General features: G+C 44.7%; 1 protein-coding gene across 3 annotated transcripts in view; it reads right to left on the bottom strand.

The window, feature by feature from the left end:
* Positions 1-12,333, bottom strand: part of EGFR (epidermal growth factor receptor) — a 169,806-nt gene that overhangs the window by 13,468 nt on the left and 144,005 nt on the right. For 2 of the 3 annotated variants that reach the window (XM_075418563.1, XM_075418564.1), the window contains exons 18-22: positions 11,235-11,357; positions 9,879-9,977; positions 5,047-5,232; positions 1,516-1,671; positions 587-662 (exon numbers count right to left, since the gene is read on the bottom strand). In XM_075418563.1, the coding sequence (XP_075274678.1) occupies positions 587-662; positions 1,516-1,671; positions 5,047-5,232; positions 9,879-9,977; positions 11,235-11,357 (640 nt within the window). Of the gene's footprint in view, positions 1-586; positions 663-1,515; positions 1,672-5,046; positions 5,233-8,496; positions 9,591-9,878; positions 9,978-11,234; positions 11,358-12,333 lie in introns of those variants that run through there. The other variant, XM_075418565.1, reaches the window with a different exon arrangement.

Genomic DNA, 12,333 nt, shown 5'->3' with positions numbered 1-12,333 from the left:
CCAGGAATATAAGAGCCCCGGTGTGGAAATTTTGGAATAAGTTCCTTTGAAAAGTTTCCTTTCTCCTCCTCTTTCTTTCAAGCTGGCTTATGAACTATACCAAATATAAAATGAATTCTCTACAGAGGTTATCCCTTTGCTTCCCTTTTAGCATTGTCCTCTCAATACCAGGGCAGCACAAAGATTTTACACCACAGCAGTTACACTGTGTGTAACAGCATGGCTGATGGTTTGAAGTCCTCCCTCTAGTTACGTGGCTTTACTGTCAGCACAGTTATATTTCACGTGAAGCTGCTGAAGAAAAGCACCAGCAGGACTTCAGCGAATGGAGAAGAGTCTTCTTCCTGCAGCCCCATTCAGGGGAGGGGGTATCAACTGAAAATATATTCTGCAAAACATCTTATACCTGACTAGAATGCAATTTCACGGGAATTTTACTTTATTGAATAGGTGATTTGGGCTCATTGTTTATGTTTAATCTCTCAGTCTTCTCATAATAGGAAGAAAAAAGGTCTGTGTAGAGTCACTAGCAAATCCTGCAATTTTCCAGCCCATTTACAGTAATTATAACTGGTTTTAGACTCACCATAACTCCAGACATCACTTTGATGAGTGTAAATCCGGTGTAAAATTGACTCCAAGGCCATCCATTTAATAGGAACCTAGGAAAAATCACAAATAAGCCTTAAGAGGCTGATCCAACATTTAGCAGCGATCTTTGCCACCAGGTGGTGTTTAAACCTATAGTTTGGTCGCAGAAGGGAACAAAACTAGCCAACAAACACCACCACTATCCGAGTGGTAGAGCAGGCAACTTTTGAGTCGCTTATGATTATTTGCATTTATTATGTTGAACCTGGGAACTTGTGAAATACTAGACATGTTAGAAATATCTCTTCCAAATTAGTCTGACAGTATTTTAAACAGTCAAATTACTAATTTTTTAACCTTCTCCTATCATAACAGGACACAAATCCAATCTCAGGCTGTACGACAAAGACAGATCTGCGCTCATATGGTTTCCATTTCTGGTCTCTTTAATTTCTCAGCAGGACACATTCCCTCCATCAGCACGTAGTACAACACGAAGGCGCGCTGAACCAAGTCTGACAGGTCTTTCTTCTGCTATAAATATACAGCATTCCCTTTCTCTTCATAAACTGCGCAGTGTTATTGGTGTGGGCTACACTGATGAATTCAGCCGTGCTTTTTTTTTTTGTTTCCTAAAAAAAAAGTTTTTTTAATAATCTTTCTTTTTCCCAGACATTCTGGGTGGGAATTTCAAAAGCATTCGCTGCTCTGCTAACTCCGCTCCCAGTGCAGTCCCACTAGCCCAACGCTGCTTCGGCTGATTTCAGAGGGCTCCCGCAGGCTTCAAAGGCAGCACGCTGAGACAGCAACCCAGTGCTTTGAAAAAAAACACTTTCCTTTTTCCTCCCCCCTCCGTCTCTAAGGCTGGTGCACGAGCACAAGCACTGACAAACGCACGGCGGCGTGTTCGTCGATGTGCTTTACCTTGCCTCCCTCGGCGTGATACTCCTTCTCGTCGGCGCCGAGCAGTTTGGCCAGCCCAAAGTCCGTGATCTTCACGTGTTGGGGAGTCTTCACGAGGACGTTCCTGGCAGCAAGGTCACGGTGCACCAGACGACGCTCCTCCAAATAGTTCATTCCCTGCAATACGACAGGCCATGGGTAAGCATCACACGCTTCGGGCTTGGATGAGCAAACGAGTTACCAAACATCAGCTGCTCCGTGGGAACTGTGCGCCCACCACCGTAAAACACGTGGGAGCCTATGCCCCCTTCAGAAAAAGGTTTGCTGTTTCAACTGACGTGATGCTTATTGCAGGGTGAGGATGTGTGCCTGCACAGTTACAAGGAGAAGTAGCTACTACCCTGCAGGAACCTTTTTGTGGATCCATGTGCCAGTGGAGTCATGGAGAAAAAAAGGGACATTAGCAGGTATAGCAGGGTGTGTGGTTTCTTTGGGATTTAGTTCCAGAAATATAAAATTGGGATAGGACTTGCAAATAAGGGGGCAAACCCTTTTTTCTGCTGCATTTATGCAACCCCAGTAACTCCAGGGCAGCACAGTACAGAATTTAATTGTCACGTTCTATACACACCCAGGCCAACCCTACAGAGGGTTTACAGACACTACTGGCCTGGGACGAGAGTCCAGGCAAAAATAAATTCAACGTTCGAAGTTGCCGATGCTGGGTCTTGTTAGAGTATACTCTGCCTTCTTCCTGCTAACAACGAGGCATCCCAGCACAAAGGTGAGAAAAGGAGATCAACTGAAAAAATTCATTTTCTGGCTGAGCTCAGAGTTGCATCTATTTTCTGGCTGAGCTCAGAGTTGCATCTATTTTCAAGTCCCCTTTGAAAAGGCAAGTTCTTCCAGTTCCACTGCCTCCCATGATCAGACTGGGTTTGCCATAGCATACGTGCTTTTTCGGTACAACTGCCTCTCATAGAAGAATACAACCAACTGTGCCGGTTTGACTTCTAAGGTATGAATCCAGCAGCTGCATTTCTGACCACAGAGATTATTCCCCTTTCCCTCAACTCCAGTCTCGTGGTGTACGGAATCAAAAAGTTCATGATTTCTAAGTTTCCTGCAAGATCCTTTCTAAAAACCACAATTATTCCCAGTTGATAGGTTTCTGCTGGCGGCAGCTTATGCGCTTGTATTTCTATGAACAGAGATTTAATAAAAAAGTACTTCTAACCTACAAAGCTAACACCAAAATGGTCACGTTGATGTGATGACAGAGCACTTGAGGGAGTAATTCCCTTCCAGCCTCCACCCCCTTCCTAAGCCCACTGCTAACCTGGACCACCATCGAATCGCCCACCCAAGTCCCTCAGCAGAACTTCACCCATGCGCTGCTGACGTTGCCAAAACAAACCACCCAAACAAACTGGCGCAACGCCACTACGAGCGTGCGTTCAACTACACAAAAAGGTCTTCAGCGAGCAGAGGTCTTGAACCAAAAAATCCTGAGCTGCCAACAGAAAGCAGGCTATCTTAAAAAAAAAATTTAAAAAATCACATACTCTAGCCCCAGTAGGACAAAACTTTTCCTGCTAGACATGTCTTGCTGCAGGGACTTACGAAGTCTCGAAGCTGCTGAAAGGCAGAATATCAGTTTCACACTAAGCTGTTTAAGATGCTGGTGGCTAAAAGACTTGTGCTTGTGCATAACTGTACACCGAAGATGCTCAACGGCTCGTCTAGAAGGTTCAGCAGATCTTTAATTGTGTGCAGGCCTGAGGTTTAAGACATTTTTCATCATTAAGCATGAGACCAACGTGTTCAAAGAGTTACTTCACACACAGTGTTTCCGCACATGGAGTGTCTACGCTCTGTTGTAACATCTTGTCTGAAAGACAGGACTCCATGCCTCGGTGGAAGATAATGTTTGTAAAAGATGCAAAGAAAACTTAATCTAAAGCTGAGAAAACAGGCACAAAAATAAGCTTCCCAGGGAACTTGCCTCCTGCTGGTTAGTTACCAGACATCAATATACTTGTTCCAATTTTTTCCCCTTCCAAAAGTACGTTTCTCAAGAGTCAGAGAACGTCTGAAAATCTGGCACGACTTTATCGGAGTGGTAACACCGGACACACTGGTGGGAAAGAGCCGTACGTGTGATTTACGAGCGCTTTGAGGAGAGCTTCAGTGCGGAGCAGCACAAAGGAGTATGCTGAAGGCCAGGCAGTGCTGGCGAGGGTAGAGGTTGCTATGGGCGAATGTTGAACCGACGTGAAAAAAAATCAAACAGAAGCTAACAATTGTGAATGGCAACCTTTCGGGCAAGCGATGCCCCAAGGATCAGTCTGGGGACTGATTTTGCCACCTTAAAAATTAATAAGGAGGAGGAGGGAAATGTGGCCTCCAGCTCATCCTCCAAAGGGACCGAAACCAGGACAGAGCAGCAATTGATTTTAAACAAGAGAGGAAAAGAGTCAGAAAAAGGCAGTTCACATCATGGGTGGACGCATAAATTAAAACTCACTTGCTGTGGAGTGCACGGTAAAAAAGTACATAGACTGAGATGAAAAATGTGCCCTGTATGCTTTTGGTGAATACATTTCTAAGGTCCTCAGCATGTTTCCTGAAAGCAAACCGCAACCGGGCGAGCCTGGGATGTACACAAGGTCCCGAGGGACCGATCGGGCTGTAAGTGTGTGGTTAGCTTGCAGGCTGGCATTCCTGACATAGGCAGCATTCAAGCAGCCGGACTTGGTGCGTACTGCCATCTCGTACGACAAATCTCCAACTAACTACAGCTGGTTTTTGGCTGGTTTTGCTCCATTCTTCCATGGTTGCAAATGCCCAACCACCTTCCGAGCACAGCATACTGCTGCGAAGGGCTAGAGGCTGTACTTCAGCCTCCTTCGGTGCTCTTCTCTTTGGCAAACCGTGCCAGGTGTTATATTGAGTCTTTTGTTTGGCACTTTGGCCACTGCAATTACATTACAGCCACAAACTCAGTGCACAGAGATTACAGAGCATCCCTGGGGTGCCTGGATATCTTTTGGTCATAGCCAGCCTGCGCCAGAAGGGAGTTTCAATTTCCAGGCCTCAGAGATTTCAGCCTGAAAAAATCAGGGTCATTCTTGAAGGCACACGAAGTCAACATCACTGATTGCCCCGTGGCACAGCCCAAAGAAATCCACCGGTGGAAGCAGCACTTTGGTACGGCAACAGCCAAATTCTGCTCCCTTCCTTGCCTCAGCTTCATTGCATCCCATTATCACTTCATTACCGGGTGTTTGGCTTGGATATTAACACCTTGGTGATAACATTAAGCTGTCCAAGAGCATTTTGAAGAATAGATAAGGTTTGCTCAGCAGCTTGAAAATGGTAAATTGTTTGACAAAGTATCAGCTTACTGTCACTTAGAAGGTATCTAGGAATCACATGGTGAAACATAAAGACTTACAGAGACAAGCAAGTAAATAAATACACTATGCGCTGTCAGACCTCCACGTTACAGCCTGAGTTTTAGCTGATCTGGTGATGCGCCAGTCCGCTCACCTTTGCGATCTGCACACACCAGTTGAGAAGGTACTGGGAGCCGATGTTGTCCTTGTGCTCTCGGATGTAATCCAGGAGGCAGCCATAAGGCATCAGCTGCGTGATGAGCTGAACGGTAGAAGTGAGACAGATCCCCAACAAGCGGCACACATGAGGATTGTCAACACTAGCCATCACATAAGCTTCCTGAGAAGAAAGGGAAAAAAACCCAATGTGAAATACTCCCTTTGGCATGACTGTAAATGTCTGGAGGCAGTATAAAGTAAGTTGGTCCCTCAAGAGGTTGCTAAAACACTACACGCAAACTCTGTGCCCCGTATCACATACAAAATACTTGTATTTCTCACTCTGTGGACGAAGTTTTTCCCACTCAGTGGCAGGTCCAGGTTTTGAACTCTGAAGCATCACTGAGATGCCGCAGAAGAGCCCGTCTCCCACTACTGATACACCACGCAAACATGGGACATAAAATCCTGGGGCCAAAACTTACAGACCTAGCAGGAATGAATAAATTGAACATCAGCTGGAAGCTGGTGGGATTTCATCATTTTGAGCACCTAATCGCAAGTGAACACGTGTCATATGGCTTTTTTTCCTCCACAAATCTTTTCACAGATTTCACTGGAAATCTGTACTTTTGAGACCTCTGTGCCTCTGTCAGCATTAGTACCAACGGGGCTGACAGTTTGACTTTTTAAGACACAAGGCTGCTTTGGCCATGCTGTTCTTCGGCCTGTGTCAAACCAAACTGGCTAATAGTCAGCTCACCTCTTTAGAAGTCTGAATACATGTCTTACTTCAAGCAACACTGGTGGAAATATTATCCCCGATTGGAAAGGCTGTTTTAGACCCATATAGCGCTGCAATTGATACCAGGAAGGTACTTAGAATGCAGGAGCCTAAGCATAATACATCCTTTGGAAACCAGGCACTTTGGTTTGATGGCTGGACTTGATGATCTTAGGGGTCTTAACCAACCTTAATGTTTCTATGATTCTATGTTTGAGCTTCATAAATATGTGAGAAAACTCTTCTTTCAAGCCTGAGTTCAGCCTATGCAGCTTTAGGAACCTATCTAAGGTACCCAAGGCACCTCCTCTTCCTTTGCTCTGCTGTGGGATGGGAGAGGCCCCTTCAGAGGCTGGTGCAGTATGCTCCGAACACACAAAATACATCCTTTAACATCACCACAGGTAAAAACCCCTGACTTCATGGCTTTTGCATGCAAAAAATACTGATGGATTTAAATCTGAGATCTATATTTGTACTGACATCCACTGTCAAGTGCAAGCTCAAAGAATGGATTCCAACAGGGGGAAAAAATTAGAGCTGAAGCTGTGTGTGGTTTTTTTAGGTTAACTTTGTGTCTGATTTACAGTATTTCACCTCTAGACATTTTTAAAGCCATTTGATTGAGAACCATCACAATGGGAAATGAATGGGAATTTTTCCATGCAGTGAGCTGTTAGGTCAGCATCTTACCTCAGCATCTGGACTGACACCAACTAATCATCCCTTGGCAATTCAACATTAGGCTACAAGCCCCCATGAAGCCTAAAATAATAGTCAGGCAGCTATTGTGGCAAGGAAAGGAGCAAATCTGCACTTTCTGAGAGCTTAAGGAATGAAATACCATAGCACTTTACTCATCATCTAACAAGCTTTCCCCAGATGTCACATAGTTGCGTATCTGGTAAGAACTATTATTAAACAAAGTTATTCAAGCAATGACGTTAAAGAAATAAGCAACCCCAATTCTTAAGCAATGCTTTCTGGCCTTGGTATTGTTGCCTGATGTGCCAGACTAAGCAACACATGAGGTAACGCAGTTTTCTTCCGAGGTGCTAATCCTGCACTCGGTATCCTTGTTGTGGAGCCTCTGGGATTAAACTGGTCTGCAGGCAGCCAGGTTAAAGATCATCTCCGACAGAACTGGCTCAGGGCTCCTCAACCTACTGCAGGATGTGAGCAGGGCGTTGCAGAACACCCCTCAGTCAAGGCTAACGCTGACTCCGTAGGCTAGCCCAGGGAAAGATAAAGCAAGAATACAACGTGCTATTCAATTACATAGATACGCGTGGCAGGGTTTTTAGGAGAACCTTGCAAATCCACTATAAGATGATCAGATGTAAGTAGAGACCGAAACGTGCTAAATCTCTCTGGGCTTCCAAACGGAGCCGGCGTACTGAGGCAGAGCGTCTGTTCCTTGCCTCGCTTCCTGCTGGGATTCAGATCCATGCTGTATTCCTTTCAGCAGGGGCGGGGAAGGAAATCTGCAGAGTCAGAGCTGTTCTCACTGCCCATCTGCTGCGCGGCCCGTGCAGCGCTGACCCAGGGGCTGCGAACCGGGACGCTGAAAGAGCGGGGTGGGTGTAAGGGCCACGCAGCTGTCAGAGAGCATCCAAGCGTTGACACTGCCCGTTACATTTGATACTGCAAAGTCAAAGAGGCCACTGCCTCCCCGCATGGAGCAGAAGGCAGCTATTGTGCGGTCGTGGGTCCCTCTAAGTAGCCGAAGTCATTAAAGTGGGCCTTTGTTTCAACTGTTTATCTTGGAAATCTCTGCGGTACGCTCTGACCTGCTCCAAGTATGCTTGGTATTCAACAACAATCTTCTGAATTAGCCCTACCCTAATAAAGCCGGCGAGAGCTCGCCTGGATTGTACGAGCTAAAGCTGCTGCGTTTGTTCTGTACCTAGCGTGTTTCTGTAAGACAAATCATCTTTAATGGGACATTATTATCTCTGAGGTTTCAGTGACCTCGAAAAGTTGGTTGTGTAGCAAAAGTCTGTTTTGAGAGGAGCTTTTGGAGTCATCCCTCTGACTTCTTTCACTGGTTTTGTGTTTTTTTACTTTTCTTCTTTAATTTTTACATCAGAATAAAGAATGAATTCCAGCAACTGAATAATCTAAAAAATCAACAGGACTGAAAAAAGCATCCTAATTCAAAGGGAAAGAAAAAATAATGCGGGGATATGCTACAGAAACTTGTTTGAAAAGAGAAAGTACTTAAATCTCCTGCCCTACTGTGACTATCTCGCTCTGCTGAAGGCAGGATGCAGTACTGCAGGCTTATTCATAACAGGAATTCACTGTAGTTCAGTCCAAAGCGTCGGCAGAGCTCCGAGCAGGCAGCTGAGCAGCATCTTTGCCAGCTCCTCAACGCGGGGAGCGCCAGTGAAGGGAGGGACCGCAGCCCGCCTGCAGCCAGGCACGAGGCAGGGACCAGGGCCACAGCAGTCGAGGACCTGGGGAAGGGCTGAGGCTGGCCTGGAGCCTAACTAAACGAAAATCAGGATGGATATTGCTTCATGTATGGATTCTGGGATGGACCTAGTATTTTGCATTGCTGCAATACATGTATCAAATCATATGGTACATAACACACGATCCGTTGAAGTAATGTATTGGAATAACACTGTTTATTCAGGGTGATTGGAAAAATCCAGTGTGCTTTATTATCATCGGTAGCCCAGGTAGATTTGTTCCCAGCCATTCATCCTGACACCTCTCACTATGAGACGTGGCCTTTTGTTAAGATCTTTGCCAGCGTGGACCATTTGAGATGAGCCTGCCTACCTGAGGTGTCATTTTCTGGCCAAAGCTGCACCATCATCTGTTTTGAAAATAAATTTCCTGCTCAATTGCTTCAGTTCCTACCAAAATAAAAAAAATCCGCAGCTTTCCCCATGACTGAAGGGCCACTCCTTCCACACAAACAGGCTGTCCCAAGCTGCAGACCTGCCCTTCACAGGTCCATTTAGGACACGCCAGGGACGTGTGCCCCGTCCCTGCAAACCAGCATTTGATCAATGAGCCCCTGCCAAATCCCAGCTTCCAACCTACGCTTTCTAGAGGCGCGCATATGTGGGTACAGCCAGGATAAGCTTAAAGACTTCATCTCTACCAGACACACTGTGTTGCTTGGGAAGTCCCTGGGCTGACCAGCCCTCCAGTGTCACTCCAGCTCCAGGCTCGCAGGCCTGAACAGGACACACGCAATGCTTATTTTTTGTCGCTGAGGACTGACCCACAGCACGGGAAAGCTGAGCGGAACGTGTACTGAACATCCGAGTGCTCCTCTCCACGCTTAGCATCCTCCTTTCCTTTCCTCATATATAAATATATTGGTGCTTTATGTTGCATGGCTTCAAATCTAGCGACGGAGTTCAGAATTTTAGGTATTCCAAGTTCAGGGAACTTTGTATTTAGGACTCTGGCTCACCCGTTGTAAACTCGCGCATTTATAAACTCCTGAAACAGTGGCCCATCGCCGTTTTCCTCATTTTCTGAAGTGATGAGCTGTATCCAAGCAAGAGAATAAGATTCCCATGCCTCCCTCGGGAAGCAAGATAATTTCTTGTTGTTTATGGCAGAGAAAACAGACAGCTGGGATTTTTTTTTTCTTTTGGATTTATAGTTAATTTAATCCTATGCAACCAAGCAGCTAGTTTATGACAATCTGAATGTCAATAATCATTACATATGTTGTTACTGGGTTTAGTTCTACTGCCGTAACGGCAAAGGTTGCCACAGTTTCAGGCCTGAAACATCAGAATAAAGAAAACAGAATTAGCTGTAAATGTATGGTCCTGATCTCTCCTTCGGTGCGACTCCACGAGTAGAACATCAGTATTTGAACTGCGAGCAAGGGTTTCATAGCAGACACAAAAGCACTTCACAGACTGGGCTGCAAAACCCAGTACTTCTAGACAGAGAAGTTTGGGGTGCAAAATATTTCTTCCCACCCAAAATCCTGAATTCTCTTTGTTTGTTACAGAGGAAAATCCACAGACCACAGACAACTTGATAAAATGAAGATGAAAACTTACATCAAGTATTTCCTTGTTGGCTTTCGGTGACGTAGCCTCTCTTAACTCTTTAATAGCGACAGGAATTTTAACCTTCTCACCTTCTGGGATCCAAAGTCCCTACCAAAAAGAAGTACAAAGAGTTACTCAGTCTCATGTCTAACAGGTTAATTCTCACAATTTCATATACATTTCACATCTTCTGAGTAGACTTCGTATTCTGAGCAATGGGAAGACATGGCAGACTACAATAATATGCAAGAAGCCTGTCTTGTGGGCGTTAACAAAACCCTGTTCATGGAGTGAGTGGTATTTCTCTTTCGGTCACCTCTACTGCATCTTTTCAAAAAATTACGTTCATTATGGTCCCTGCATAAATAGCCCAAGAGATGCATAAAGAGCAACTTTTGCAGATGGAAATCTAATGAATTAGCGCATCACAGCAACTGCGTGTGCAAAACCTTGCCACTTCCAATTTATAAGTCATGGGATGAAAAGAACTGGCATTTGCTCACGAAAACAAGATGGCATCTACACTGTACAAATAACCCAGCCCTAACCATATGCAGCGGCAGGCAGGTTCATGTACGACTGGTTCAGCGTCAGGAGGCCATTTAGGAGGCAGGCGAACGGTGCGGCACTGCGAGGACACTCTGCTGAAGCACCCAGCAATGTCGGTGCACATTGACAGAGGTCGATGGGATTTGTGCCCCTGAAGTTCCTAGCTGTAGCTGGAAGCCTGCTTCAGAATATAGAACTTTATGAAGAGATATATGAATCTACAGTTTATATTTCAATACTGCTGGCAGAGCCGGAGTAGTATGATATGATATGAGACGCATATCCTGAATAAAAGGAGAAGCATAGAAAAGTGGAATTTGGTGAAGAAGAAATACAGAGAATAAACAAACACCAAGAGAAAAAACAGCTCGTGGGCCTACACAACTGAAGGTGTGTAGACCCTTCCACACAATCTGAGTCAGTTCCAATGAAACAGTGATTGACGATTGTAAAATCAAGACCCTGGACCAGACCGAAAAATGGCTGAGCACTAAGCTGACCAAAGTGCATTTCTTCTTTTCCCGATATTCACAACAGGGTGTATTTGGCTGTGGCAGTTTTTAAGTTGAGATCTTTGTCCTCCAGGTTCAGCAGCCTGGCTTTGGCAACATCTTATGCAAAGCTTCCCATGTTACCCAGTTCATAACTCAATTAATGATGATGAAGTCATATCTCTACCACTCAATATAGACATGCTATGAAATCTAGTTTAAAAAAAATTTATGCAGTAACCACAGCTCCCAGTTCGTGATTTGTTTGGGTGGCTTCTGCATGAGGAGCAAGATGAAAAGGGGAAGAGGAACATGGTGATCTTACCTTATAAACAGTGCCAAAAGCTCCAGAGCCTAGGACTTTGACCTTTTTAAATTCTGTTTCCTTTAAAATTCTCAGATGAGCCTGGTTTGGTGCCTCCCCGCTGGGTGTCAGTGGTTCAACAAGCTGGTGCAGAGAGAAGACCACGTTAGGAGGTTATACAGTCTCAGAGGACAGCAAGCAGCATGCTTTGGGGAAGCAAATAAATCCTGCCTTTAAAATAATGCACATTTTCTTCCACATGAAGTGTACGGGAGGGCAGTTCCATTCTGACTTGCAGCAATAAATATCCAGAGTGGCTCCAAATTTCAGAGGTAAAATCAATCACTGCGATTCTGAAGGAGAACGAAGGAATACTACTCTCCAAATGAAGCCTTTGACTTCAAAGCCTTAAAACACATGGCATGAAGAACAGTGCAATTACCACAGATCCGAAAGAAGATTTTGGTTTTGAACTTCCAAATAAATTATGATTTTTTTTTTTTTTTTAAATGCTGGGCAAGAATCACCTGCAGCCTTTCAGGTTTGCTCTTGTTCAACTGGATGAAATTCCCGTGGTATCAGGCCCCCAGACCACAGGGTTTACAAGCAGTACTTGAAACTCTAAGGGCGATTCTTTCAGCAATGCAAAAGGTGATGTTGAATTGACTATTGATGTTTTCAAAATCTGATCTAAGCCTTGTTGCAAACAGCAGCAATGCCCTCCAAACAGAGATATTTAACGCTTTTTTGATGCACGTCAGCTTTATCCCTTAGCACCTTTTCTTTTTCCTTTCCTTTGAATAAAACTGTGTTTAGCTACATATAATCTGATTTTAGCAGCCCAGGAACCTTTCTGTTGTGATGAAATATCCTCAGTTTGAGCTGAGCACTAACTGAACTCTGCTATCACAACTGTAGAATATTGTTAGGTGGTGCATTACAAAGGACAGCTTTTTTTTTTTTTAAGGATTTTAGCAGCTGACTCTGCAAAGCCAGTTAGCACAGAAGGAAGCTGCAACTGGGCTTTCAGCAGAATGCTAATACAACTTGCTAATTATTTACTAGGATTGGTCTAGAAAGGGGCTAATCGTAAAAGAGTGGCTTTAATCCAGGATAATGA

The sequence above is a fragment of the Opisthocomus hoazin genome, chromosome 4 (genome assembly GCF_030867145.1).
Source record: "Opisthocomus hoazin isolate bOpiHoa1 chromosome 4, bOpiHoa1.hap1, whole genome shotgun sequence".
In the NCBI taxonomy this organism is placed as follows: domain Eukaryota; kingdom Metazoa; phylum Chordata; class Aves; order Opisthocomiformes; family Opisthocomidae; genus Opisthocomus; species Opisthocomus hoazin.
This window is presented reverse-complemented; position numbering and strand designations above follow the sequence as displayed.